General features: G+C 48.9%; 1 protein-coding gene across 1 annotated transcript in view; it reads right to left on the bottom strand.

Annotated features, from left to right (window-relative positions):
* The window catches only part of AKAP8L (A-kinase anchoring protein 8 like), a 33,881-nt gene extending 8,553 nt beyond the window's left edge, over window positions 1–25,328 (bottom strand). The window contains exons 1-12 of the mRNA XM_042783254.1: window positions 25,316–25,328; window positions 15,629–15,703; window positions 10,700–10,732; window positions 10,239–10,479; window positions 7,012–7,480; window positions 6,798–6,894; window positions 6,650–6,720; window positions 6,324–6,381; window positions 5,352–5,460; window positions 3,781–3,922; window positions 3,589–3,694; window positions 3,259–3,389 (exon numbers count right to left, since the gene is read on the bottom strand). Of these exons, the coding sequence (XP_042639188.1) occupies window positions 3,259–3,389; window positions 3,589–3,694; window positions 3,781–3,922; window positions 5,352–5,460; window positions 6,324–6,381; window positions 6,650–6,720; window positions 6,798–6,894; window positions 7,012–7,480; window positions 10,239–10,479; window positions 10,700–10,732; window positions 15,629–15,703; window positions 25,316–25,328 (1,545 nt within the window). The remainder of the gene's footprint in view (window positions 1–3,258; window positions 3,390–3,588; window positions 3,695–3,780; window positions 3,923–5,351; window positions 5,461–6,323; window positions 6,382–6,649; window positions 6,721–6,797; window positions 6,895–7,011; window positions 7,481–10,238; window positions 10,480–10,699; window positions 10,733–15,628; window positions 15,704–25,315) is intronic.
* Between the last annotated feature and the right edge of the window lie 1,031 nt (window positions 25,329–26,359).

Below are 26,359 nucleotides of genomic sequence, written 5' to 3'. Positions count from 1 at the left end.
CACCAATTCAACCAAAAATCCTATACCTAGTAAAGCTATTTTTAAAACATGAATGCAAAATAAATGTTGTTCCAGATGAACAAAAACATGAGAATTCATTCACAGCAGACTTGCCTTATAAGGAATATACTGAGAGAAGTTCTTGAGGCTGAAACCAAGCAACTCCAGAGAGTAATACCAATCTCCACACACACATATACACAATTCCCACCACCACCATTACCACTAAAGGTAACTGTAATTACAAAAAAAGTGTATATATATATACATATATATATATATATATCCCCACTGCCATTGAGTCGATTCAGACTCACAGCAACCCCCATCAGGCTTCCAAAGCTGTAAATCTTTATAGAAGTAGATTCTCCCGTCTTCTTCCTGCAAAGCAGCCGGTGGGTTTGAGCCACTGACCTCCTAGCCTTACCCACTATACCATCAGAGCTCCTAATATTATATATGTATGATGTTGTTGTGTACCGCTGAGTCGGACCCGACTCATGGCGACCCCTCCTTGGATTTCCAAGGCAGTATCACTACGGAAGTAAGTTGCCCAACCTTCCTTCTGTGTGTATATATATATATATGTATGAATATATTTATATACACACATACACCCACACCACACACATATATAACCCAAACTCACTGGCATCAAGTCATTTCCAACTCGTAACAACCCCCATTTGGGTTTCCGAGGTGGTAAATCCTTACGGAATAGATCGCCCCCATCTTCCTTCCACAGAGTAGCTGGTGGGTTTGAACAGCTGACCTGGTTAGCAATCAGTGCCTTATCACTATGCCACCAGAGCTCCTATATAATATATAGTTGATGATATATTTTCATAATGTTTATTATATTTTTAAGTATAAAATGTAATACATAGTCAATATCTGTTGTATTTGCCATCAAGTCAGATGCGACTCATAGTGACCCCTCCTTGGGTTTCCAACGCGGTATCTTTATGGAAGCAGATTGCCCAACCTTCTTCCCAAGGAGTGGCTGGTGGGTTTGAACCGCTAGCCTTCTGGTTAGCAGTCAAACACCTTAGGTACTACGCCACCAGCGCTCCCATAGACAATATAGTTGACAATATATAAAAACCTAAAAAACAATTCCATTGCTGTGGAGTTGAATTCTGACTCACAGTAACTCTACAGGACAGAGCATAACTGCCCTGCAGGGTTTCCAAGACTAAATCATTACTGAAGCAGAATGCCTCATCTTTCTCAGCTAGTAGGTTCAAACCTCTGATCTTTCAGTTAGCAGCCAAGTGCTTAACCACTGCATTAACAGGGCTCCTTTGAAATATATATATATACACACACACATACAACTTTCGTTTTCAGCTCCCTATTTTTTAATTTTTATTGTGATTTGGGTTAAAGTTTAGAGAAAATTCATTTTCCATACAGCAGTTCATAGACATTTTGTCTCGTGACATTGACTACAATTCCTCACAATGTTAACCGCTCTCTTCCCACTTCCTCCCCATAGTTACCTCTTCCCTGTGCTCTTCCCTCCCACGTACTCCCACCCCCTGAGCTCTCTCTCTGTGCAAACACTGCCTTTCTGTTCTCCCATGATTGATAGCTCCAAGAAGTGTATCTACCTGATATAAATGTTCACCCCCTATGCCTGTAAAATATTGTTTGGCTGGAAGCCACAGGAGTAAAATTCCAGACCTGAAAGGTAGCTAGGGGGACATAGTCCCAGGGGTCTCACCAGGCTCTATCAGACCAGCAAACCTGGTCTTTTTTTTATGATTTTGAGTTTTGTTCCATATTGGTCTCCCACTCTATCCAGGATCTCCTGCACCACTCCCCCTCTGAGTGGTTGACACTGGTACCCAGGTACCATCTAGTTCTATCTGGTCTCATGGTCATATAGACTGAGGATCACACAGTCTACCAGTCACTTGGACTAATTGTTTCCATGTGTCTTTGGTTTTCTTCATTCCTCTTTCTTCAGGATGAGGAGAGACCCACTGTTGCATCTAGATGGCCACTTGCAAGCTTTTAAGATTCTAGGAGCTACTCACCAAGGTAGGATGTAGAACAATGTTTTTGTGTAGTATGTTATGCCAATTGAACTTGATGTCCCCGCAACCATGGTTCCAAGCCCACAGGTACAACTACTTGCTCCCTCTGGGTATCAGCTCCCTATAGTATTTCTTAGTTTCTCTCTACATGTTTTTGCTTTCTGCAGGCTTAGAGTAAGTTAAAAATAGACTTTACTTTTAATAATTAAAAGTCTGTATGTAAAATAAACTTCCTAAAAATAACAATGTGTACTTTTCCTTTCTTCTCTTAAGAAGCAATTGTATAAAAGGATATACATAAACTTTACTGTTTGACCTGTGACATAAAAGTTTTTAGGTTTATAATATATAATACAATATAAATGTATAATGTATTATATAAGAGAGGCATCTCAGTCTCCTGCTCACTCACACCTGCCTCTGGGGTTTATCCCCTTACATCTAGCCCTTCTCTCCATTCTGAAGGTCAGGAAGCACCTCTTGTCTGTGTCATACACCAGCCTCCCTCCACACCAGGTGCAGGAAGTCTCTGGTTTAGCATGAATTCTGCTCCTGTTCCTCTCCAACTAAAATCTCTGCTGCCTACAGGGGCAAGCCCGACTCCTCCATTCCACATGTACAACCTTCTTAAGTCCAACCCCTCCTCCACCGCCTAATACCTACAATTTATATTTCTGCCTGCTGCCTGAACTTAATCTGGCCATTGACCCCTATGCACATGAGGTTTCCATATCCCTCAGCCTAATGGTCCTTCCTTAAACCAGATTCAACCTCATGTGCAGCCACCACCTGTCAGTCAGTGGAGGCCTGTGTGCTGCTGTGAGGCTAAACAGGTTTCAGCAGCGCTTCCAGGCTAAGATAGACTAGGAAGAAAGGCCTGGTAATCTACTTCCAAAAATCAGCCAGTGAAAATTCTATGGATCACAACAGTCCAATTACCAACTGATCACGGTGATGGAGCAGGGTTGGGCATGGGATTGCCATGACTCAGGGCAGGCTCGACGACAGCGAACAACTTAAGGCCCAGCTCTGACGCCGCCTCCACCCAGACAGAGTGCCCATTTTGCACCCCCTCTCTGTAGCAGCACTGACTGCACTGAGCTGGAAAAGTCCCTCTTCGTACCCACTCCCGACCCCACCCAATTGCAGCTACTCATGGGTAGGCAGAGGTCATAACCCCAGTACCGCCTGGGGCCACCCATGTACTCTCACTCACCCTGCGGTTCCGGTTGTGATCCATGGTCTTGAGGTGCTTTTGGATGACCCCAAATTGCATGGGAATGAAGAGGTCACAGGCTGCACAGTGAGCCGCCTCTACCTTCCTCACAAAATGCTCCATGGCAATTTCTGTGGGGGGACAAAGAGGGAGTCTCCTCTGGCCCAGGTGCCTATGACAGATCCAAGAGCTTGCAGAAAACCCAGATCAGCCCCTCAGCCCTCACCTTACTGCCAAGTGGCTTAAAGTGGTTCCCACGGACTGCCCCATCCCTGAGGAAGAGGGGGCGGGCCAGGCCCTGCCTGCCAGGTGGGGGTAGAACCTTCTCACCTTGGGTCAGATCCTGGTCTCTATAGATCTGCTGGATCAAACCATCAAGGTCCTCAACAGTTTTCCGGAGCTCCTCTGTCTTCTTGGTCTTGTTGGAGACGTACTCCTGCCAGAGACACCCAGAATTTATGGGATCTGGTCTGTAGCCCGGGGCCCACAGAAGCTAAGCAGCTGTGCTGCTCCAGGGTTCACCTGCAGGAAGTCAGCTGTCTGCTTCGGGAGCTTGGTGCCCACGAACTTGAAGTGCTCCTTGTGGAACTTGCTATCCAGGTGGCTGGCCATCTCATCCTCATAGAAGGTCCGGTATTTACAGAGAGAACACACAAACTGGATCCTGCCACAGGAGAGAGATGGGAGGCTGAGGCTGAGAGAGCCTCAGGGAGTGGTGCTGCTGCCTCACCCAACCCAGCTGCAGGCCCTGAAACAGGCCCTGCTCACGGGCCTCTTGAGGTGGCCCCACACGGGGGGGCAGGCTGGGGCAGGGGATGGGAGTAGAAAGGGACAGAACGTCTGCAGGCTGCAGTTACTGCAACGTAGGGCCAGGGGAGGAGCTCTTCCTTCCCACAGGCAGAAGGCTGGGCCCAAAGCAGCAGCTGCTGCAACAGGCAGTGAGTCGATGGACGGCTGTGGAGGGCATCACTGCCCAGGCGGGGCAGGAGCACGTGCACTCGGCTCAGCTGGGGACCAGAAGGCAGGCTGCCCTGGCTCAAGCCAGGTGGCCTTGAGATGTGGAGTGCGCAGTCCTGAGGCAGGGCCCAAAAAAGGTGCTGCAGCTTCCTTCGGGGGCCTGGGGGACTCAGAGGCCCAGCCCATCCTCTGCTCAGAATGCTCAGGGGTGGTGTCGGGAGGGACGGGAGGGAAGCAGGCCTGGGCCCCGGCCGCCTCGTCTTCCTCTTCCAAGAAGAGACCAGTCTGAGCTGGAGGAGGGCGCCCGCCTGGTCTGCCAGAGGGCAGCCTGGAGTCACCTGGGCGAGGTGCTCTGTCTGGGCCTGGTGTCCACAGTAGAAGCCCGGGGTCTGGGGCCTGGGCTGGAGCAGGCCGCCGTGGCAAGGGGCGGAGGAGGCCAGCCGCCACCGAGGCCTCGAGGCGGGTCCCTACCTCTGCCGGACGTCCTTATCTGGGCCACACGGGGTCAGCTTTGTCTGGAGAGCCCAGGGGCCAGGCGCCGGCGAGGCTGAGGAAGGTCCAGCAAGAGCAAGAGTCTGAGGCGGAGGAGGAGGAGGAGGCAAGCGCCAGTGCGGGAGCCCTGAGGGCAGACAGACCCGACCAAGGGGCGTGAAGGACTCAGCCACAAACAGCCTGGCCTGGTGGGGCCGGCGGTGGGGCAGAGGGCAGGCCTGCAGCTGCCACGGCCCACAGGGGCTGCCGTTTCTCCTGGGTGCAGCGGCGGCCTCCTGGCAGCTAGCTGGGGCGGCACGAGCGCCTTGGACCTCGAGTCTCTGATGAGCTGGCCCCCTCCCTCGGGGGCATCGGGCCCCCAGTGCACCTTGGGGCTCGTGCGCCGAGTGACTTAGCGCTGGAGCTTCTGGGCAACGGTGCCGAGCAGTGTCGGGTCTCGGGCCAAAGACTCCAGCGGTCGCCAGGCGGCCACAGAGGAGCAGGGGATGAGCCAGACCTTAGGAGCTGGGCCTGGCGGGAAGCAGGGGCCATGCATGGCCGAGCAGGTGCGGCTCTCGAGGGAGGCCAGGGTGTGGCGCGGCGGCAGAGCTACAGCTGCTCTCCTGGCACAGCCTGCAGTGGGCAGAGGTGGGGGAGCTGGTTACCTTTCTACCATACGGTCACGCTGCCGCTTCTTCTGCTTGTCCTGGCTCTTCTTGCCTGCCTGCAGCTTGCGCTTGGCCTGGCTGCTCTCATCCTGGGTGGTCAGGGCCCCTGTGGAAGCAAAGGGAGCAGTCACAAGCATGGTTTAGATGGCAGAGCAGGCCTTGGAGCTGGAACCCCACTGTCTGCTCAGAGCGCCCATCCAAGCTAGGCCTCTCACAAAGTGGGATTGGTCTGGCTGGGGAGAGTTTGGCTGAGTCCCCGACAAGGAGGACACTCTATGCAGAGTGGGCCATAGGCAAGCTAGAAGTGAGAAAAGCTGTCTCCGTAGTGACAGTGGCCAAAGTTAATGACCCTGTGGTGGGTGCAGGGAGGCTGCAAATGGGGTCCAGGTGCAGCCCCCAGGGCCAAGGCCATGGAGCTCATGGTGCCCTACCCACCCTCCTGCATGCACTGCAGCACCGTGGACAGAGGCTGGGCTGACTGTTAGATACCTACTGGTGTTGGTGCTCATCACTCAGGTGGGAGGGACACAGCTCCTAGCAGTAGCTGGGGAAGTGCTAAGGGAGAAGACTTACAAACCAGAACTGGACAAGCTGTACCAGGGTCCAAGTTCGGACCCCAGTCACTGAGGACTTGCAATCGTCAATTACTGAGGGACTGAAAGTGTGCCTGGGGGTCCCCACACTTTTGCTCCCTGTCCCCCCAACGCAAGGCAACAATCAGCGTGCTAGGTAAGGGCCATTGCTGTCCATAGACTCGGCCTGGGATGGGAAGAGTAAGGGGTGAGAGGAAAGGGGAAGGGAGAAAGGGAAAGGAAGATGAGGAGGAGAAGGAAAGGAAGCAGTCATGGTCCCTGCCAGGATACACCGGCCCCACAGGAAGAGCCCCAGTGGCCACATTTCTACCACTGCCCAGGCTGGCCCCTCCCCCACGAGCATCCAAAAGAGCCCCAATCTGGTCACCAGACTCACCTGAATCCTCTTTGCTGTCCTCCTTCCCATCCTCTTTTCCCTCCTCATCCTCTCCTTCCTAGCACACAAGTTCAGAACATAACTGTGAGATGTGTGCAGTCATTTCCAGTGACTCTAAATGACAAGTGCTATGCTGGGCAGGGCACTGGGCTGGAGCTGCTTAGCCTCCCAACACCCTCTCTCTGGTAAGGATACAGCAGCTCTGAGTGGTGGCTGCTCACACCTGTGTGCTTTCCAGTAGATGGCACTGCCTCCTCACTCTGGCCACCCTGCTTTGGGGCCCAGGGTTACCCACAGACAGAAAAACTCAGGGCTGAGGCACTCACCACTCGGGAACCCTTCTCTACTGCCTCGGAGCCATCAGCAGCCTCAGTGGTCTCACCCTCAGTGCCCTCATCTGGAAGGGGAAAGCAGATGAGCCCAGCCCAGAGCCTGCGAGAGAAGCTGAGGCAGCCCACCTGCCCATCGACTCACCGTTTTCAGAGTCACTATTGTCAGAGCCATCCGTTCTGGAGGCCTTGCTGTCAGGCTCATCAGGACTGCCTAGCTGCTTCCTCTTCTTCTTTTTGGTCTGCATCGGGAATACAGCACTGGTCAGCAGCAGGGACATTCTGGCTACTCCCCACACCCCCAGCCAGGGTGTCAGGGCTGGTGGGATGAGGACAGCCCCACTCACCATCCCGCTCACCCGGAAGTCAGCCGGGGTCCAGGTCTTCCACGTGCGTCGCATCTGCTTCACACCATTGCCAAAGCCGAAGCCAAAGCGGGAGCCACCCGGGAAGGAGCCACCTGGGAAGGCACCCCCACCACGTGCGCCCTGGAACACGCCATACTCGGGGAGGATGTTCTGTGAGAAGAGGGAGGGCAGCCGAGGGGCTCCTGGCATGCACTGGCCCCGGGCCCCCATGGGCTCTTCCCACATGCGCCCATAGCCTGAGGCCACTGGGCGGCCACTTCGAGCCTCACGGGCCCAGCCTTGTGCCCGCGGGCCAAAGGTGTCACTGCCACGCACGCGGAACTGGTCACGGTAGGCATCGTACTGGCCCTCATAGGCCATCTCCATCTCAGGGTCAAGCTCGCCATAGTCATAGCCTGACCGGTACAGGTCGCGTTCACTCAGCATGGCCCTTGAGTCGCAGGCCTCGTAGGAGTCGTACCTGGGGAGTAATGTGGCCAGCATCAGTTAGGCCTTAAGCCAGCTTACTGCTCTTTCCCTCCCCAAGCCTTCCTGTCAGGACAAAACCTGACTCCAGCCCCCACTCCACCGAAGTTCCATGTTTAGAAATGCCAGTTAAAGGACCCCAACTTGTCAAGACATGTGGCCATGTACCAGCTTGGGGGCACTGAGGAAGAACTGCTGACCAGGACAAGGGCTCCAGCTGCCACTGCCCTGTGAACACATGTGTGTGCCTGTAGATATAGTGCTGAGTGCAGCTGCTGGCCTTTTGGGGACGAGCTGAGCCCCGAACATCTTGGGACACATGGGCCATCCAACACCATGAAGATGTGTCCACCAAGGTCCAGGGTACCCATGAGAAATACTGCCCAAGTCTTAGCTCTGGGGGCTGGGAGAGCGGCAATTTCAGGCCAGTCACAAAACTCCACAGCCCCTCACCGCCCACAAGGACAGGGAGATAAAATGGGGAGCACATCCCAGGGAAGGTTCTGCAGGCCTGCCAGCAACTAAATATGGGCTGGACCATATTGACCCTGAAGCCCAAGGAGGGGCATTAAACCTACACAGCAACAGGCAAGGTGGACAACCTCTCACCCAGGAGGGAAAAGCCACCAGAGAGCTGCCACCCACCCCACCACAGGCACCAAAAAGAATTTAGGGATAATTCATCCCCTCGGAGCCCCTCTCTGACCTCTATTCCCTCCAGGTAATTGGGAAATGGAAGGGAAGGATGCCAACGGGAAAAGGGAGAAAGGGGATGGGGTGGGGAGGAGAAGGGAAGGGCAGGGCAGCGCAGCCATCAGGGAGCCCCAGCATAACCCCAGCCCCAGACCCTCCTCTCGCACAGGCCCTGGCCAGGCACCGGAATGCCATCCCCAAGCACCAAAGAACCTCAGCCAGGCAGAGCCCATGACACCACTGAGCCTCCTTGCTTTGGCAGCCTCAGCCCTATGTGCCCGGGGCTGTGGGGTGGATGCTAGAGTTTGTGCAAGTCAGCTCTCTGCCTCCCCCAGCAGTGGGCCCGGAGGCCTCACTTGGCTTCACCTATGCCGAGTAGGCCTCTCCACATTTTGCCCTCCACGTTTTTTAGCTGGAGCCCACCAGAAGACCACTCCATGGGGGAAATACATGTACCTCCCCACCAGAGACCCTTCCAAAAAAAAAAAACCACCAAACTCACTGCCATTGAGTTGATTCCAACTCACAGCGAACCCTCCTTGGGTTTCCAAGGTGGTATCACGAAATAAGTAGATTGCCCAGTATTCCTTCCAAGGAGTGGCTAGTGGGTTTGAACTGCCAGCTTTCTGGTGAGCAGTCAAATACCTTAGGCACTATGCCACCAGAGTTCCCCCAGAGACCCTTACTGGGGTCAAAAGCACTCCTGGGGGACTGTGGCACATACACACAATGGAATACTATTCAACACTAAAGAATAATGTAGAATCTGCTAAAGACCACATTGTTGTTGTTGTTATGTGCCGTCGAGTCAGCCCTGACTCATAGCGACCCCTCCTTGGGTTTCCGAGGCAGTATCACTACGGAAGTAGGATTGCCCAACCTTCCTTCCGAGGAGTGGCTGGTGGGTTTGAACCGCCAGCCTTCTGGTTAGCAGTCAAGTGCCTTAGCCACTATGCTACCAGAGCTCCTAAAGACCACATAACGTGGATGAATTTGAGGGACATTGTGCTAAGTGAAATAAGTCAACCACAGAAGGACAAATACTATATGAGTCCACTATTGCAAAAAATCGAGAAAAGGTTTATATATGGAAGGAAACACTCTTTGTTGGTTACTAGGGATGGGAGGGGAGGGGAAGGAAACATGCTAGATAGATTTAAAAAATATATATATATATGTAAACCAAAGATTATTAGTGGTTACCAGGGTAGGAGGGAGGGGAAAAGGGGAAGTTTTGTTTTCAAGGCACAGAGTTTATGCTAATGGTGGTGGACTATATTAGAAAAGGATAGCAATAATGGTGGCACAACATGAAAAATGTCATCAATGTCCCTGAGCTGTAAATGTGGATTGTTATGTTGCTGAATGTCTTGGTGTGTATGTTTTCACCACAATCAAAGATTTAAAAAAAAAAAAGCACTCCTGGGGCAACTACAGCTAAGTTTGTAATACAAGCTGCTGCAGTAGAGCAAGAGGGACTTAGCCTGAGTCCCTGACCCCCTTACACTTGCTGCTGGCCTCCCTGTAACTCAGTGTCCTCCCAGGGGCCCTCTCAATGATTCAGTGGGCCTGTGTCTCTCAAGGCACTTGCGCACACTCGGGAAGCACCCATGTTGGTCCTGGCCCTTTGGACGAGCAGCCCAGCTCGCATGGCCCACCCTGAGGGCTTAGTCCCACCTTGACATCACAGAGGATACAAGGTCTTGAGAGGACTCCTGATGCTGCCTCCAGAGGTCAGGGTCACTAAAGCACTTGCCTTCATTGAAAGCATTGGAGAAGCAGTCCAGGGGCATAAAGAGACCCAATGTAGTTTGCAGGGGGATATTCTCAGGCCCAAGCCAGCCCAGCAGAGCTCTGTCCCGCCCCAGCACAGAAGGGCACCCACCCCCTGCCAGCAAAGGGATACTGCCCACCAGGAGGAGAAAAGTCAGGGGAGGGGGGTGTAGCCAGGCTCACCCGGGAAAGCGGCAGCAGCTAGCTAGGAGAAGGCGTGCTCAGAGAAAGGCACAATGGGAGGGAGGCAGGATGTGCTCCCATGGGGCCTTGGAAGTCCTACTCACCTTTCTCCTCCCGAGCCGTACATGCTTCCTTGCATCATGTCTGTCTCCATATGCGACACCATGTCTAAGCGCTGGTTAATTTTGGATAAAACGGAATCGGCACTGGTGCTACCCACGGCACTAGGGTTTGCATTTGCGTCAGAACTAGGCATTTCCCACGAGTTTGAAGTGGCCATACCGTACCCATAGTTGCTGGTGTTCTCCTGGCCATAGCCGTAGCCATAGCCATAGTTCTCGTAGCCTGCAACAGGGAGACAGACAGAGACAAACACAGAGACAGGGACATCTACTGTCACAGAGACAAGCCAAGGACCCTTGCCACCCACATCTGGGTGGGCCCTAGCTGTTTCAGTGAGGACTTGCTGCAAGGGGGCAGCCAGCCGCAGGGACACCATCTCACCCTAACCAAATGGGCAGTGGCAGAGAAAAGGAAGAGGAGCAAGCACCGGGATGACACTTACCTCTGTTTGCCCCAGAGTTCCAAGTTCCATATCCTGCAAAAAGAAAAAGAGCAGTAACTTACAATCACTCACGACCCAAAACACCCAAACTCACTGCCACTGAGTCAATTCTGACTCATGGCAACCCCCACTGGGGTTCAAAGGCTATAAATCCTTACAGAAGCAGACTGCCCCATCTTTCTTCCGTGGTGCAGCTGGTGGGTTCAAACCACCAACCTTTTGGTTAGCAGCCAAGTTCTTTAACCACTATACCACCAGAGCCCCTACCATTTGCAACAGGAGAGTCTCATTCAGGCACGGATGAGGATGCTCACCCCCAGTCCCTGACAGGCCTTGGAGAAGCAACTACCCCAGCTGAGAAACCCTGAGCTTGAGATGACGCATCTGACCCGGGCATCGGCTGCCCTGAAAGTACCTGGTCCACAGCACATGGTCTTCTGTGGCTGACCCCCTTCTGCTATTCAAGATGCCTGCAGTTCTCAACGTGTGCAGCTAATGCATTTGGCTCCTACACGCCTCCCCAAAGGACTAGAATTAGAAAATACCCCCACCTCCAGATAAGCACTCAGCGTAGGAAGAGGCTGACTGCACAGTACAAGCAGCTCAGTCAGTATAGAACCTGCATCGATTCTGTAATCCAAATCATCCACATGAGCCACGGAAAGCAAGGAAAGCAGCCCCCGCCCAAGGCCCCTTAATGTCCACCTTGGCAGAAAGGGTCAATAAGGCCCTGAGTTGTGTGCTGTGCTGGAACAAATAAGCAGAGGGAAGGATCAGAAGCATATCCCAGCTCAAGAAGTGCTGTCTAGAGAGCAGTCAGCATTGCAAACCAATACACTCTGCATTTTACCACACCACATGATAAATATGCACACCTTCAGGGACATAAAGAACTGACAAAGCAAAGCCCAGTGGGAGCACCGAGCCCACCAGCTTGTGGGTCCTCCCCAGATGAGTTCCTGAGGACGGTGTCCAACTCCCTGTGTCTTAGCTGGGAGTACAGGTGGCTTCCTGTCTGCAGCACCTCTGCCAGAGGACACAGGATATGCTTGGACAACACAGGGCAAGGGACACGAGGTCGGTGAAGTAATCAGTGTGATCCATGGTAGTCTCGAGGCTGAAGGAGACCAAGAGCCCAGACGCAAAGAAATGCACACAGGCCCCCACAATCCAGCCACACTCAGGACAGAAAGGTATGAGAGAACTACCCAGGAGCTTCCAACAACCACACACTCAGCAAACCACAGGCATTAGAGCTCATAAAGCAAAATTCCTCTCAAGGTCAGAACCCAAAGCAGAGGCCTCCTGGTCCTTCACATCTTCAGATACTCCCTCCCCTGCACAAGCTGAGTAGAAGCAGCAAACCTGGGCATGCTCATCTCAGAGCACCACATGTTGACAAGAACACCAATACCAAGAGCAACATGGGCGGACAGAAGCTAAAAATCCCGCAGGACTGAGGGGAGACAGCCTGATAGGTAAGAGGAACACAAAGGGAACAATGCAATCAAGCTTGGGAGCTATTAAGAGCCTGGTCACGTGGCTGTCTAAAGGGGGTGGGCAGTGGACAGGACCCTAGCCATTTAAGGAGACAGGCCTGAGAGAGCAGAATCCAATCACCCATGCTCCAGCTACAGAGGGTCTGTAAGAACAGAGGGAAACAGATAAAGAAGAGAGAGCAGTAGGGGCATTAACTCTGCAAATGAGGACTTTACGTCTCAAGGACAGGCAGGTGGCCTCACATGACAGGGCTGTTGACAAATGTCAAAACCTGAGTCCTAGGAGCCAGCAGTAGGTGTTTATGGCTTTAATCACAGCAACTCAGACTCCCCAAGGGGCTCCCCAGGGGGGTCCTTCAAGATGAAGACTTTCTCCAGACTATGGCATCTGGAGACTCATAAGCATCCAAATGCATGCCTACTTCAGAGGACAAGACCATGCAGGAATTTTAAGGCATAATTAGAAAGGAATGGAAAAGATGCAGAAACAGGGGACCCATGGTGGGGCAGGTAGGGGGTGCAGAGGGAGAAGGAGGGAGGAAGAAAGGAAAGGAGATAATCATTGTAAGCAATATTTATAGAGCAAAAATAGAAAACAACCTAAACGTCCAATTTTAAAGTAACGATTAATCAGATTACGGTGTACCTGCTTATTGAAAGCATTCAAAAAAGAATTCAGTAATAAGCCTTATGTAGGACAAGGAAATAATTCCCACATTAAGCAAAATAAAACAGGATAAACAATTCATCTATAAAACAGGTATGTTAACAGAGATTAAATATTAAAATGGTGGGATCTTGGTTGACTTTTCTGTTGTTCAAAATGTTATTTAAATAAATGTTACATTATTCAAATCCCTATTTTTTTACATGATTGCCTACATATAAAAATCTCAAAAAATCTACAAAAAGAACTACTAATAAATGACTTTAGCAATGTTTACTACAAAGCCAATTATGAGGTAGAGAAAGCAACATGCCCTTTGATCTTAGTTCTTGAATGCTGACTTCACCTGAGGCTAATGAATACCTTGGGGCCTCATGTTGATTAGTTTCAGGACCCATGATATAATCAATCTATCAATGCCATGTTGTGAGGCAGATAAGCACCTGGAACTCTAAGGCTACGATGGGCTTCCTGGTTGGCAAGAACATCTGCTCTTAGGAAGGTACACATGTCCCTTAGGTCATGGAAGCTCCTCACTGGAAACCATCCCAGACCTCATCCATGCATCTCTTTATGTGTATGCTTTTCTGGTTATAATAAACCCATAGCTGGAAGAAGTATGACACATTCTCCTTGAGATTCTGAACATTGTTCCAATGAATTATCAAACCCAAAGGGGCAGTGAGAGCCAGCAAGCTAGCATCTGCCCAGCCTACTCTGAAGGACTGTGTCCATCTAACTTGTAAGTTCTGACCTAGCTCTGGGTGACTAGGGTTGAAGAGTGTGTGCCCTTAGGGTGGCTGGCGATGAGGATGGAGAAGTGGGAAGAGAGGACAGGATCTATTTCCACCACTGAGAGATTGAATTCATGCTGCTCCTTATCACACACTTGGCAACAAAGATGGGAGTTACCCATTTTGCCCCTTCCATAGTACAGTCAATACATAAAAAAATCAAATTTCTACATATTAGCAATTGGAAACTGAAGTTTTACAACAGCAATAAAAACACGAAATACTTAGGTGTAAATCCAACAAAATATGTGCCACACCTGCATTGAAAACTACACGATACTGATTAAAGGAACGAGTCCTAAGTAAATGGAGAGACATACTATGTTCAAGGAATGGAAAACTCGTATCGTCAAAATGCCAATTCTCCTAAACTAATCTATAAATTCGATGTGATATTAATAACATTTTCAGCAGGAATTTTTATACACTGACAAACTGATTCTAAAATTTATACAGAAAAGCAAACAAACCAGATTATCTGTAACAATTTTGAAAAAGAACAAAACTAGGTGACTCGTATCACCAGATTCCCAAACTTACTGTAAAACTACAGTAATCAAGATAGTGTGGTACTGGAGAAGTTCAGCTTATATGGATCAATGAGTAGAATCAGAGTCCAGAAATAGGCCCACACATATATCGTCAATCACTTGTCAACAATGGTGCAAAGGCACCTCAACAAAGAAAGGACAGTCTTCAAGAAATGGTGCTCAACACCTGCATATCCACAGGCAAAAACAAAATTGAACTTTGACCTATACCACTCAACTTACACAAAATTTAACTCAAAATGGATTACAAACTATAAATGTCTAAAAGAAAGCTTAGAATAAAATCTTTGTGACTTTTGAAGAGGCATAGATTTCTTACACACAACACAATCATGCTTCATTAGAGAATGACCGGTAAGTTGGCATTCACCAAATTAACAAGGCTTCTCCTTTGAAAAACACCGATAAGAAAATAAGACAAGCCACAGTCTGGGAAAAAATTATTTGCATATCACACATCTGATGAAAGGCTTATTATATTCAAAATATATATACCAAAGGGAAAATAATTCAAAAAAGACAAGCAATTCAGGACTATATTTGATTAAAAGAGGGAGCTAGAAGGGCAGGCCAGGGCAGGGCAAATTTCTCATTTATGAACTATCCAACCTTTCCTTACTCTGGGCTCAGGGTCAGGAGTAAATACCCACATGCTTGAATCCCACGACATATGAAGTCCTTCCTCCCCTGGGCCAGGCTGCCAGTATTTCAGGAGCCTTGCATACTACAGCCAAGACTTATTCATGACTCCTAAGGGCTCTGCACCTGAGCAGGCTTAGTCCTTCCCCAGACCTCATAGAAAAGCAAATTCCTCATCTTAGTAACCAAGATGTAAACCTTAATAATCCCAGAGAGAGACCCTTCTGGACAGATACCGGGGTTCCCACGCTTCAGAAAGACCAATTTTGTCATAGCTCAAGGCTGACTCAACATGTCAGCAAGGCAGGGTCTATGGGTCCTGTGAATGGTACTTCTAAATTATACAATTAGTGTCTAGTCACACTTGAGAAATTGGAACTGTTCACTCAGTCCTGTGTGGGAGGAGCCTACTGGTCTCTGAGATGGCCTATCTGTTCTCTAAGAGTATCTAATCTTCACAGGTGCAGCCTTTAGAACAGAGATCAGATACATTACCCTAGGGCTAAGTCAACAGCTTGCTTCAGACCAACCCTTCAGATTTAATTGACAGCTCTTCCTTCCAGCCCCTCAAGGGGATTTTCTGAAGCATTCTGTCAAAAACCACATGTACTTCTACAAAATGTTAAAGGGTCAAAGGAATCAATCGTGCCCAGACCAAGAACCACGCTTACTCAGCAATCCAGCATGTTCCTGGAACTGCCCCCACAGGGCTGTGCTGACTGCTGACCACTGCTAGACGAGTCACACTCCCCTTCTGGCTCCTACTGGAGCCCACTTACCGTAATCACAGGTGGGCTGAGCGCTGGTGTCTGAATATGTTGACTGCAAAGTCGTTTCAGATCCCTGGACAAAGCCTAAACATATGCAGAAAGTGGTTAATTCCCAAAAAAGCCACTTGGACATTACCACAGACCACGCACTGCCAACATGAACTGGCTGGAGGGCCCTCCCCTCTGTAGAAAGCCATCAAAAACTCAACTCTCAACACTGAAATTAACCCAAACGGTTGGTGTTGAGTAGATTAGACTCATAGCAACCCCATGTGCTTCAGAGTAGAACTGTGCACCATAGTGTTTTCTTGGCTATAGTCTTTATGGAAACATAAAGCCTTTTTTCCCACAGCTCCGCCGGACAGGTCCAAACTAGCCACCATTAATTACCCCTCCAAAGCATATAAAAAAATGGAAAGGCAAGCTAGGCTTAACTTGCTACGTACACCAATCAACCAAACCAAACCAAACCAAACCCACCGCCATTTAGTAGATTCTGACTCATTGTGACCCCATACATTACTGACTAGGAACAGTCCTTCATAGCGTATTCTTGGCTATAATCTTTATGGAAGCAGTTTACCAAGACTTTCTTCCATGGCACCACTGGGTGGGTCTGAATCACCACCCTTATGATCACAGACCACTTGTATCACCCAGGACCTTCTTGCTACCCCAGAGGTTACAAATTTCTTAAACAGTCTGAGCTAGTACTCAATTTTGATAAAAGAGTAGCCATATTACTATTCCATTAACTGAGGCAAATCTATCATATCACTGAGAAGCGAACCCTCCCTAGTTCAAAGGAGGATGAGGTTATTTTTGAAACTGTGTTATTAAGACAAACAATACTTGTTTCCCTCCCCCAACCTGAACCAGAAACTGCTTTATTTTTTGGCATTTTCCCAGTAGGGGAGAAAAAAAAAAAAAAGTGCACATTATATTACTTCTTAATGCATCTACAAATTGCTTTTTGTTGCTGTTGTTTTTAATTGCCCACACATATCAAATGCTTGGCCCCTGGTTAAGCATGTACCTTTTAAGACCAGTCAACAAGGATGCTGGCAACAGCAGATAACAGTTTGTGTACCAGTCCCCAGCTGGGGTAGAAACTTTATAGGCATTATGTCACCTCATCCTCACCTTGGCCCTGTGAGCAACACAAGCCCACATTCCTTACTATGGAATTCCAAAGTCCAAAAAGGTCTGAAATAAAAGTATTTCCCACAAATGGGCCAAAACTCATTTTGTAGCAAGAATGACCTGTGAGGACATTTACAGCTTTCATTTATCCCAGTTGGTGCAGAGAAAAATCTAACTACAGGGTGCTCGGTTCAAACTCCACTGGGGTGCTATGGAGCGTTCTTAGGTGAGATTTCCGGAACACATCCAGCTCCAAGGGTTTCAAATAAGGGGTTGGGGATGCACACTTTATCTTTCCCTCCTAGAGGTGAGCACTGAGTGAGACTGGGCACTGGGAAAGGAGAAAACCACAAATATACAGACATCTCTCTCTTTCACCCTCCCTAATTAAAGAGGGTATGAGAATGGATTTCCTGCAGGGCCCCTGGACCTGTCTGAGATGCTCAAATTCTAAGAATTGATGATTAACAACTATTCACAAGAAATGTTAAAAGCTCAAAGAGGATATTCAGGCGGCCAGCAAACATATGAAGAAATGCTCACAATCATTAGCCATTAGACAGATGCAAATCAAAACTACGAGATAACATCTGGCCCCAGCACTAGTAGGGATTTCAACAGGAGAGAAAATAAAATAGCAAATGCTGGCGAGGATGCGGAGAGATTGGGACTCTCATATACTGCTGATGGGACTGTAAAATGGTACAACCACTGTGAAAAGCAATATGGCGAATCCTTAAAAAGTTGGAATTAGAAATACCACTTGACCCAGCCATTCCATTACTAGGTATATATCCTAAAGAAGTGAGCGCCATGACAAGAACACACATATGCACACCCATGTTCATCGCAGCACTATTTACAATAGCCAAAAGATGGAAACAACCTAGGTGTCCATCAACTGAGGAATGGATAACCAAACTTCGGTACATACACACAATGGAATACTATGCAACCCTAAAGAATAAACTAGAATCTGTAAAATACCACATAACTTGGATGAACCTGGAGGACATTATGCTGAGTGAAATAAGTCAATCACATAAGGACAAATATTGTATTAGTCCATCATTGTAAAAATGAAGGAAAGCTTTATCTATGGAAGGAAATTTTCTTTGTTCATTACCAGGGGTGGGAAAGGAGAGGAAGGAAGGGAACACTGATAGATAGGTAGAGATAAGTATTGATTTTGGTGAAGAGAAGGGCAATGTACCTGTGGTGGTTATGTTTGTGTGTCAACTTGGTTGGGCCTGGCTGAGTGACTGGACAGCTGGTGGTAGTTATTCCCCATGATGAGAATGGCAGTCAACTCCATGGGTGGGATCTACCACAAGCAACTGAGTAGCTGCTTTGGGTATGTGGTCTGCTTCTCGTATATAAGAAGTAGTTGGTGTGATAGTTGGAGTTGTACGTCAACTTGGCTAGACGACAATTCTGTTCTGGTTACCTAGTGCCACTTTGACAAGAATATACCACAAATGGGATGGCCTTAACAAGCAGGAGTTTATTCTCTTACAGTTTGGAGGCTTTAAGTGCAAGTTCAAAGTGCCAGGCTCTAGGGGCTGGGTGGAAGCCCCTTAGCCTTAGGCTTCAGCTCTGCCTCCAGCTCCCAGCCCACTGAAGCTAGAGGCTTTTCTTCACTCAGACAGCTGCTGGCTGCTGAGGCTGCCAAGCCCAAGGTTGACAAGTAAAAAGGCATAGTCCTGATGTTACCAAACCACACAGCAGGCCATTAATTCAAGTTCATCGTTAAGTCCCCAGGTTGGCAGAGCATGGCAGGCTCCTGAACAACGACACGGCTACATGCAGGGTCCCAGGTACCATAAGCTAGAGACCATTCCCAAACTACTTCTTATATATGGGTAGCAGATCACATACCCAAAGCAGCTACTCAACTGCTTGTGGTAGATCCCACCATGGAGTTGATTGCCAGTCTCATCATGGGGAGTAAATACCACCAGCGGCCCAGCCAAGTTGACACACAACTATAACCACCACACTGGGAATGGTCTCCCATTTGTGGTATATTCTTGTCAGAGCAGTACTAGGTAACCAGAACAATACCCAATGTGAGTGATCAATACAATGGCATGGAGAAAGAAGAAGACGTAGAGAGGTACATGGGAGGTACATACAACAAAGATGAACCCTTCTGCACATACAGTATTGCATTGTCAGTGAAGGCAAACATGGAGATACGGGTGGATAGATGGGTGGACAGGCTGAACTATTAGGTATGTCTCTGCAGGGGGGAGTGTACCCAAGACCATGTATAGGGTTAGTAGACAATGTTTCTACAAGTGCATTGGTATGTTCTATAAGAATTCCCAGGTATACAGTAGAGTTGACCAGGGATAAGACTGTAGTAACTTCTTGGCCACAGCCAACTACCCAGAGGGAGCAAGGAGTTGGACCTGCGGGCTTGGGACCATAGTCACAGGGGACATCAAGCTCAATTGGCATAACATACTACACAAAACATTGTTCCACATCCTACTTTAGTGAGTAGTGACTGGGATCTTAAAAGCTTGCAAGCAGCCATCTAGATGCAATGATGGGTCTCTCCTCATCCAGAGCAAAGAAGAATGAAGAAAACCAAAGATTCACAGAAACAATTAGTCCAAGCAACTGGTAGACTGTGCAATCCTTAGCCTATACAACTATGAGACCAGAAGAACTAGATGGTGCCTGGCTACCACTCTCAACCACTCAGAGGGGGATCTATGTAGGAGATCCTGGATAGAGTGGAAGAACAATGTGGAACAAAACTCAAAATCATTAAAAAAAAAAAAAAAAAAAGAGGGGGACCAGGTTTCCTGGTCTGATAGAGCCTGATGGAGCCACTGAGACTATGGCCCCTAGCTGTCCTTCAGGTCTGGAACTGAACCCACTCCTGTGAACCCACTCCCATGGCCAAACAAAAGACAGGCATATGAAGTGAACATTTACACTAGGCAGATACGCTCCCTGGAGAGATCAATCATGGGAGAATAGAAGAGCTGTGTATGCACAGGGAGACAGCTGGGGGGGGGGCAGGAGTGCATGGGAGGAAAGATACAGGAAAGAGGTAACTACGGGGAGGAAGTGGGAGGGGAGCTGTTATTTTGTGGTAAACTATAGTCAATGTCATGAGACAAAGTATATGTGAACTGCTGTATGGAAAGTGAATTTGCTCTATAACATTTCACCCAAATAACAAAAAAAGAAAAAGAAATGCTAAAGGAATTCTTCTGAGAGTTCACCTGTACAGGGCAGCCTCACAATGTAAGAGGCACCTGACATCATCTGTCTTCTCCATTGTTTCCTCAACGAACTTTGGGGAACATATTTGTTCAACAACAGGGCTGCCAGTAAAATGACCCTAGGATTTAAGTAATCCAGTTTTAAGTAGATGCAACCGGGAGCCTACCACAGACTGGTATACATTCTGGGGTGCAATAAGCGAAAGATGTGGATCTATTCAGAAAATCCAGTTAACCAGGTGCCAGCGAGTCAATTCCAACTCATAGCGCCCCCAGTGTGTCAGAGTAGAATGGTGCTCCATAGAGTTTTCAATGGCTGTTTTTTCAGAAGTAGATAGCCAGGCTTTTCCTCTGAAGTGCCTCTGCATGAATTTGAACCTCCAACCTTTCGGTTAGCAACCAGGCACATTCACATTTTACATCACCCAGGCCCTAATTCTTCTCTGGGAAAAAGGGAAGACCACCCATCAAACCTTCAGGGCCCAGTGGCCAGTTCTGCCCAATCCTGTGCTCCCATGTTAACATTCTGCTCCACAATACTGTCTGTCAGGCAGGCCCTTCTTCAGCTAGCTACAGCTCCAATTACCAAAACGCTGGTGTCTGGCTCATGAACTGTCCTCTTCCTGTTCTGCTCTGAGTGCTATAATAAAACAAGACAGTTTCTGGTCCTATAGACCAAAAGGTCATGCAGCATACATAGCCCCTCCCTTGGGCCAGCCTGACAGCTTTATAACTCAAAGATATAAAAAGCTGCCCCACCTTATTCTTTTCCTTTTACAAAGAGAATTATTTGAAGGATGACTGGGAGTTCTAAAAAGCAACTAAGATTAGACTGCTTCCAACCTCTAATGTCTGAGCCCAGAGCAAGGTGGGAACCAGCCTCCAAGATGGCCTCTAGCAGTTCTTGCCTCTAACATTACATGGTCCCCTCCCAAACTAACAGGGCTGGCCATGTAAGCAATGTTGTTGTTATTGCTGTTATGTGCCGTCCAGTCGGACCAGACTCACAGCGACCCCTCCTTGGGTTTCCAAGGCAGTATCACTACGGAAGTAGATTGCCCATCTCCTTCTGAGGAGTGGGTGGTGGGTTTGAACCACCAGCCTTCTGGTTAGCAGTCAAGTGCCTTAGGCACTATGCTACCAGAAAATGACCAAGTGTGGCTTCTGAGGCTTCCTGCTTTCTCTTGGATCACTCAGGCTAGGGGAAGACAAGCACCATGTTGTGAAAACACTCCAGCAGCCCTCTGGATGATGATGAGTCCATGTGTTGAGGAGCCACCAGCCAGCACTGACTTGTCAGCTACTGCGTGAGCCACCTGGGGTAACCCTTCCTAGCCCCAGTCAAGTCCTCAGATGATGCCATCCCAAATGATATCCTCAATGCAACTTCATGGGAGACTTCAAGTCAGAACCCAGTTAAATCACTCCTGTATTCCCTATCCACAAAAGCCATGTGAGACAGTAAATGCTTATCCATGTTTTATACTACTTGATTTTTGGGGTGATTTATTACATGATAATTGGTAAATAATATACCAAGCCATCTTGTTTTTGCCATCAATGTGTGTTTTTGTATTTAAATGTTCCTATACAAAACCTCAGAGCATTTCAGACCTTTGTCTGAAAGCCTGCCTCTGAATTTGTGTCTTGTTTTTTCCATTGTTCCCACTTTCTCCTCATTGAGAGATGGATTGTCCTTTTCCAAATGTGAGGTGTGGACTTCCTGCAGGAAGCACTCTGGCCTTTGTTCTGTGTTTTCTAGCATAGCAACATCTGAGAATAATGAATAGGGGCTGACCAGACTAAGAGGGACCATCTGGGGGCCAATGAATGAGGTAATCTACAATAGGCACATGGAAAGGCTGATAAGAGCCCTAAAAAGTTTCCGGTTGGTGACCATGCATGAGAGAGGGTAGTGCATCCCTCTCTGTGACACAGAAGTTCCACACTATGCCATCTCACCCTCCTGGACTTCACACTGTATCTTTTCATTTGTAACCTTTTTGGCTGTCATAAATCTCTAGCCATAATATGGTGTGTTGTTGTTTTTGTTGTTATGTGCCATCGAGTCGGCCCCGACTCATAGCAACCACTCCTTGGGTTTCCGAGGCAGTATCACTACGGAAGTAGGATTGCCCAACCTTCCTTCCGAGGAGTGGCTGGTGGGTTTGAACCGCCAGCCTCTTGGTTAGCAGTCAAGTGCTTTAGCCACTATGCTACCAGAGTTCCTATGATATGGTGTATTCTGACTGAATTCTGGGAGTCATTCCGGTACATTAACAAACCCATAAGGGCAAGGAGAGCCAGCAGGGACTGGCGTCTACCTGTTTGGCAGCCTGAAAAAAAGGTGCCCTTCTAATTTGTGAGTTCTGACCTAGCTCTGGATTGCTAAAACCAAAACCAAACTCACTGACGTGGAGTAGGATCCGACTCATAGTGATCCCTCCTTGGGTTTCTGAGGCGGTACCACTACAGAAGTAGATTGCCTAACTTTCCTTCCGAGGAATGGCTGGTGGGTTTGAACTGCCAGCCTTCTGGTTAGCAGTCAGATGCCTTAGGCACTAAGGGTACAACAAATGCTGCTTGGGAAGCTGGTCTGAAAGACAGTGTCTGTCTAACTTGTGAGCCCTGACCCAGTTCCGGGTGGCTAGAGTGGGGAAACATGTTGCATGAGCCACTGGCAATGAGAACGGAGATCTGGGAAGGTGAGGACTAGATCCATTTCCACACTTGGGGAACTGAATTCATGATCCTTACCAGGCAGTTAGCCATGAAGGTGGGATGTTCCCACTGTGCCTCTTGCTTAGTGCACCAAGTATAAACAAAGTAACTGAATTTAATCTAAAAAGCAGGAGTTAACAAAAAGACAAATTTTAATCATCTTCTTCAGGGCTCCAAAAGTTATCCTTAAAGGCAAATGCTTAGCTGGAACATACCTTAAAATTCCTTTGACTTTAATAACTTGCTTCTTAAAAGGGAAAGACTCATATTATAACGCTACCCTGGTTTTCAATTTGCCATAATCAAGGAGAAACTAATTGCTATTTCCTTAGTGTGGCTATGTCAGTGCCCACCCAAAGCTGGAATTTGGGTTTCTTCAGTAGTCCTGACCCTGAAAACCACGGAACTGGCTTCCATTCTCAGGAAAACTCAGTCAAGAGCATTACAAGCAACAAGAGGCTTGATACTACTGACATTGCCATGGGAGCTGGACATTTAGTAGCATCCCTGGCTGTCTCTAGGTGGTACAATCAAGCACTCAGCTACTAACTGAAAGGCTGGCAGTTCAAATCCACCCAGAGGCACCTTGCAAAAAAGGTCTGGTGATCTAAAATAGCAACCACTCAAAACTCTATGGAGTACAGTCTACTCTGACACACATAGGGTCACCATGAATCAGAGTCAACTTCACAGCAACTGTTTATTTTTTTCTTTCTGGCCTCCTACCCACTAGATGCCAGTTATGTCCTCATCCCCAGTTGTGACACCCCAACACGTCTAAACATTGCCAAATGTTCCCAGGGGTAGTATCGCCCCTGGTTGAGAACTGCTGGGTTAAGGGATGGTTGCTAGAAAAACTGGGTATCATGCCACACTCCAGACCTGTGAGCCAAAGGAGGAAGGACTGGCATCACCTTTTCGTCTAACCAGCTGCTATAGAGTCAAATTATGCTCTTTAGGGTTTTCAATGGCTGATTTGTTAGAAGTAGACAACCAGGCTTTTCTTTCAAGGCACCTCTGGGTGGACTCAAACCATCAGCCTTTTTGCCTAAGCCAGCAAAAAGCAGCCTGCAGTAGAGCTCTAGAGGCCCAGGCCCCATCTCAACCCTGAATATTCTGACTAAAACGCGGTTACTCAGCAACCACACACTGCTCAACCCTTTAATACACTCATCAACAGGGAGGATCCATCTATGGCTCCTGGGTGAGAAAAAACCCAGGCAAGCCTCTGGGCTTCACCCAGGAAAGCTTTACAATCATTTGAGTACAGCCATGGCCCCTAATATTCTCTTCACCTGTCCTCCCCTTTGCTCCAATCCCATTGGCTCCTTAGCTGAGCATCAAACACGCCAAGCACATTCCTGCCCTAGTGCTTCTGTGTCAACAGCTCCCTGGGCCAAATAGCCTCACTCCCTCTCTTCTTTCTTTCGTCTTTTCAGAGGTCTTCAGCCACCCTACGGAAGGAAACAACTCCTCAGAGCATAAACACTCCCTTCCCGTGAATTATTCATTTTGCCTACTGAGGTCTGTCCCTCGCCTACCAACTCACTTGATGAATTTTTATTCTCAGTGCTTATTTTACACCAACAGATCTCTGGGTAAAGCAAATGGTTAAGCAATTGGCTATTAACCCAATGTTGGCAGTTCAAGTCCACTCAAAGGCCTCTCAGGAAAAAGTACTGGTTACCTGCTTCTGAAATATCAGCCACTGAAAACCCTGTAGAGCAGTTCTACTTTGCATACATGGGGTTGCCAAGAATCGGAGTAGACTCAACTGAATTTTTTTTTTTTTTTCTGGACATAATTTAGGAGTCCCTGGGTGGCCCTAACGGTTAATCACTCCACTAACCCAAAACACTAGTGGTTCGAACCGACCCGGAAGATCTAAAAAAAACACTTTGCTATCTGCTTCCGAAAAGCAGATGCTTCACAGTCATTGAAAACCCTATGGAGCATAATTCTACTGACACACATGGAGTCGCCATAGGCGGCACGGATACTAAGCATCGACACAGCAAATAAGACAGATGCTGAATGTATCAATGTGGAAGCCAACTCTTCCTCCTCCTCAAGGCCCAGGCCCGCCCCGGGGTCCCGTTCCAGCTCAAATCCTTCAGATATCTATTTGTCCCTCCGAAGCCTGGCGCCTCTCCCAGCTCCGGGGCAAGCACCGGGAGGTGGGGGCTGTGGCACTCTGCGGGAACACAACGCGGGGGAAGGCCCACCAATGGCGGCTGGCTGGTTCTAAGGACCAAAGCCTGAAAAGCAGCGACCTAAAGCGCCGAAGCCCGAGGCGGCTGGGTCTTCTGAGACCAGAAGCCTCAGGCGCCGAGGCCCAGGGCTCCCAGACACAACGGCTGGAACCGAGGCCTCAGACGGCCGGGCCCCGAGAAGCGAAGCTGGGAAAACAGAAAACCGGGGGGTCAAGGCGTGAGGGACGCGACCTGACGCGACAGACCTGCGACGCCATTTTGTGGCCGCAAAGCGGCCAGTAACCTGGCCGGGGAGATGTGGGCAAATTCCGCGCGGCCTCGCCACTTACCCCTCCTGCCCCCTGCGGGAGCTCGGCCCCCACCCTGCAGGAACTCACCTGTGTAACTCATGGCGGCGGCAAACACTACGTCTGCTCCTCCGACAACTGTTCCGCGCGCCCGGCACCGCGATACGGGCGACAATATCCCCGGCCCCTTCTTCCCACAGCCGAACCCCGCCTCCCGACCGCATTGGTACGCGCCAGCGTCTAGCTGCATACTTATTGGATAGCTATGCTGTCTATCTGAGAGAACCCTAATGCCAGGGGCTGAAAATGATGCCAATCTATACAATCCCGCCCTGCTCCTGCCTTTCATTATATTTACCCCGCGGTCATTGGTCTAGAAAAGGGGGCGGGGGCGGAGTTTGTAGATTCCTGTGGGGTTCGACGGGGGCAGAAATGTGACTACGGAAAGGTCCGAGACCCAAGCTTGGTCAGCCGGGGAGGAGCGCTTGTGCGTTGGCGGCCCGCCAGAGGGAGCCGGGCGCAGGTGTAGGAAGACCTGTGTGGTCCCAGTTCTGCCACCCACCCAATGTGCTGTGCGAGCCTGGAGTATCTTAATTTCTCTGGGCTTCAGCTCCGGAATGAACTCCAGCTCCGGAATGAGCTCCGAAATGAAACATGCTGAAGCCATGCAGGAATAGAAAATTATGACTAAGCGCCAGACACGAGCCTGGGCCCACGTTCAAACGTTAAAGGGGATCTGTGGGTAAAGAAATCAGTTGTATAACATGATTAATGTTGTTGATGTCAGTAAATTCTACACGTGAAAAATGGCAAGTTTGTGTTGTATATATATATTTATGGCAATAAAATTAGTCCAATGCTTGGCAGCAAAAAAATGTTGAGTTTTATAATTAATTTTTATATAACTGTATTTTGTATGATTATACAGTGCATAAGAGCTCTGATAGCATAGTGCCTAAGGCGCTTGACTGCTAACCAGAAGGCCGGCGGTTCAAACCCACCAGCCACTCCTCGGAAGGAAGGTTGGGCAATCCTATTTCTGTAGTGATACTGCCTCGGAAACCCAAGGAGGGGTCGCTATGAGTCGGGGCCGACTCCACGGCAAATAACAACAACAACAACATACAGTGCATA

Source organism: Orycteropus afer, unplaced genomic scaffold, assembly GCF_000298275.1.
Source record: "Orycteropus afer afer isolate SDZICR_OR568_19922 unplaced genomic scaffold, OryAfe1.0 scaffold00772, whole genome shotgun sequence".
Taxonomy (NCBI): domain Eukaryota; kingdom Metazoa; phylum Chordata; class Mammalia; order Tubulidentata; family Orycteropodidae; genus Orycteropus; species Orycteropus afer.
The sequence above is the reverse complement of the archived record's forward strand: the minus strand, read 5'-3'. Positions and strand labels throughout refer to the sequence as shown.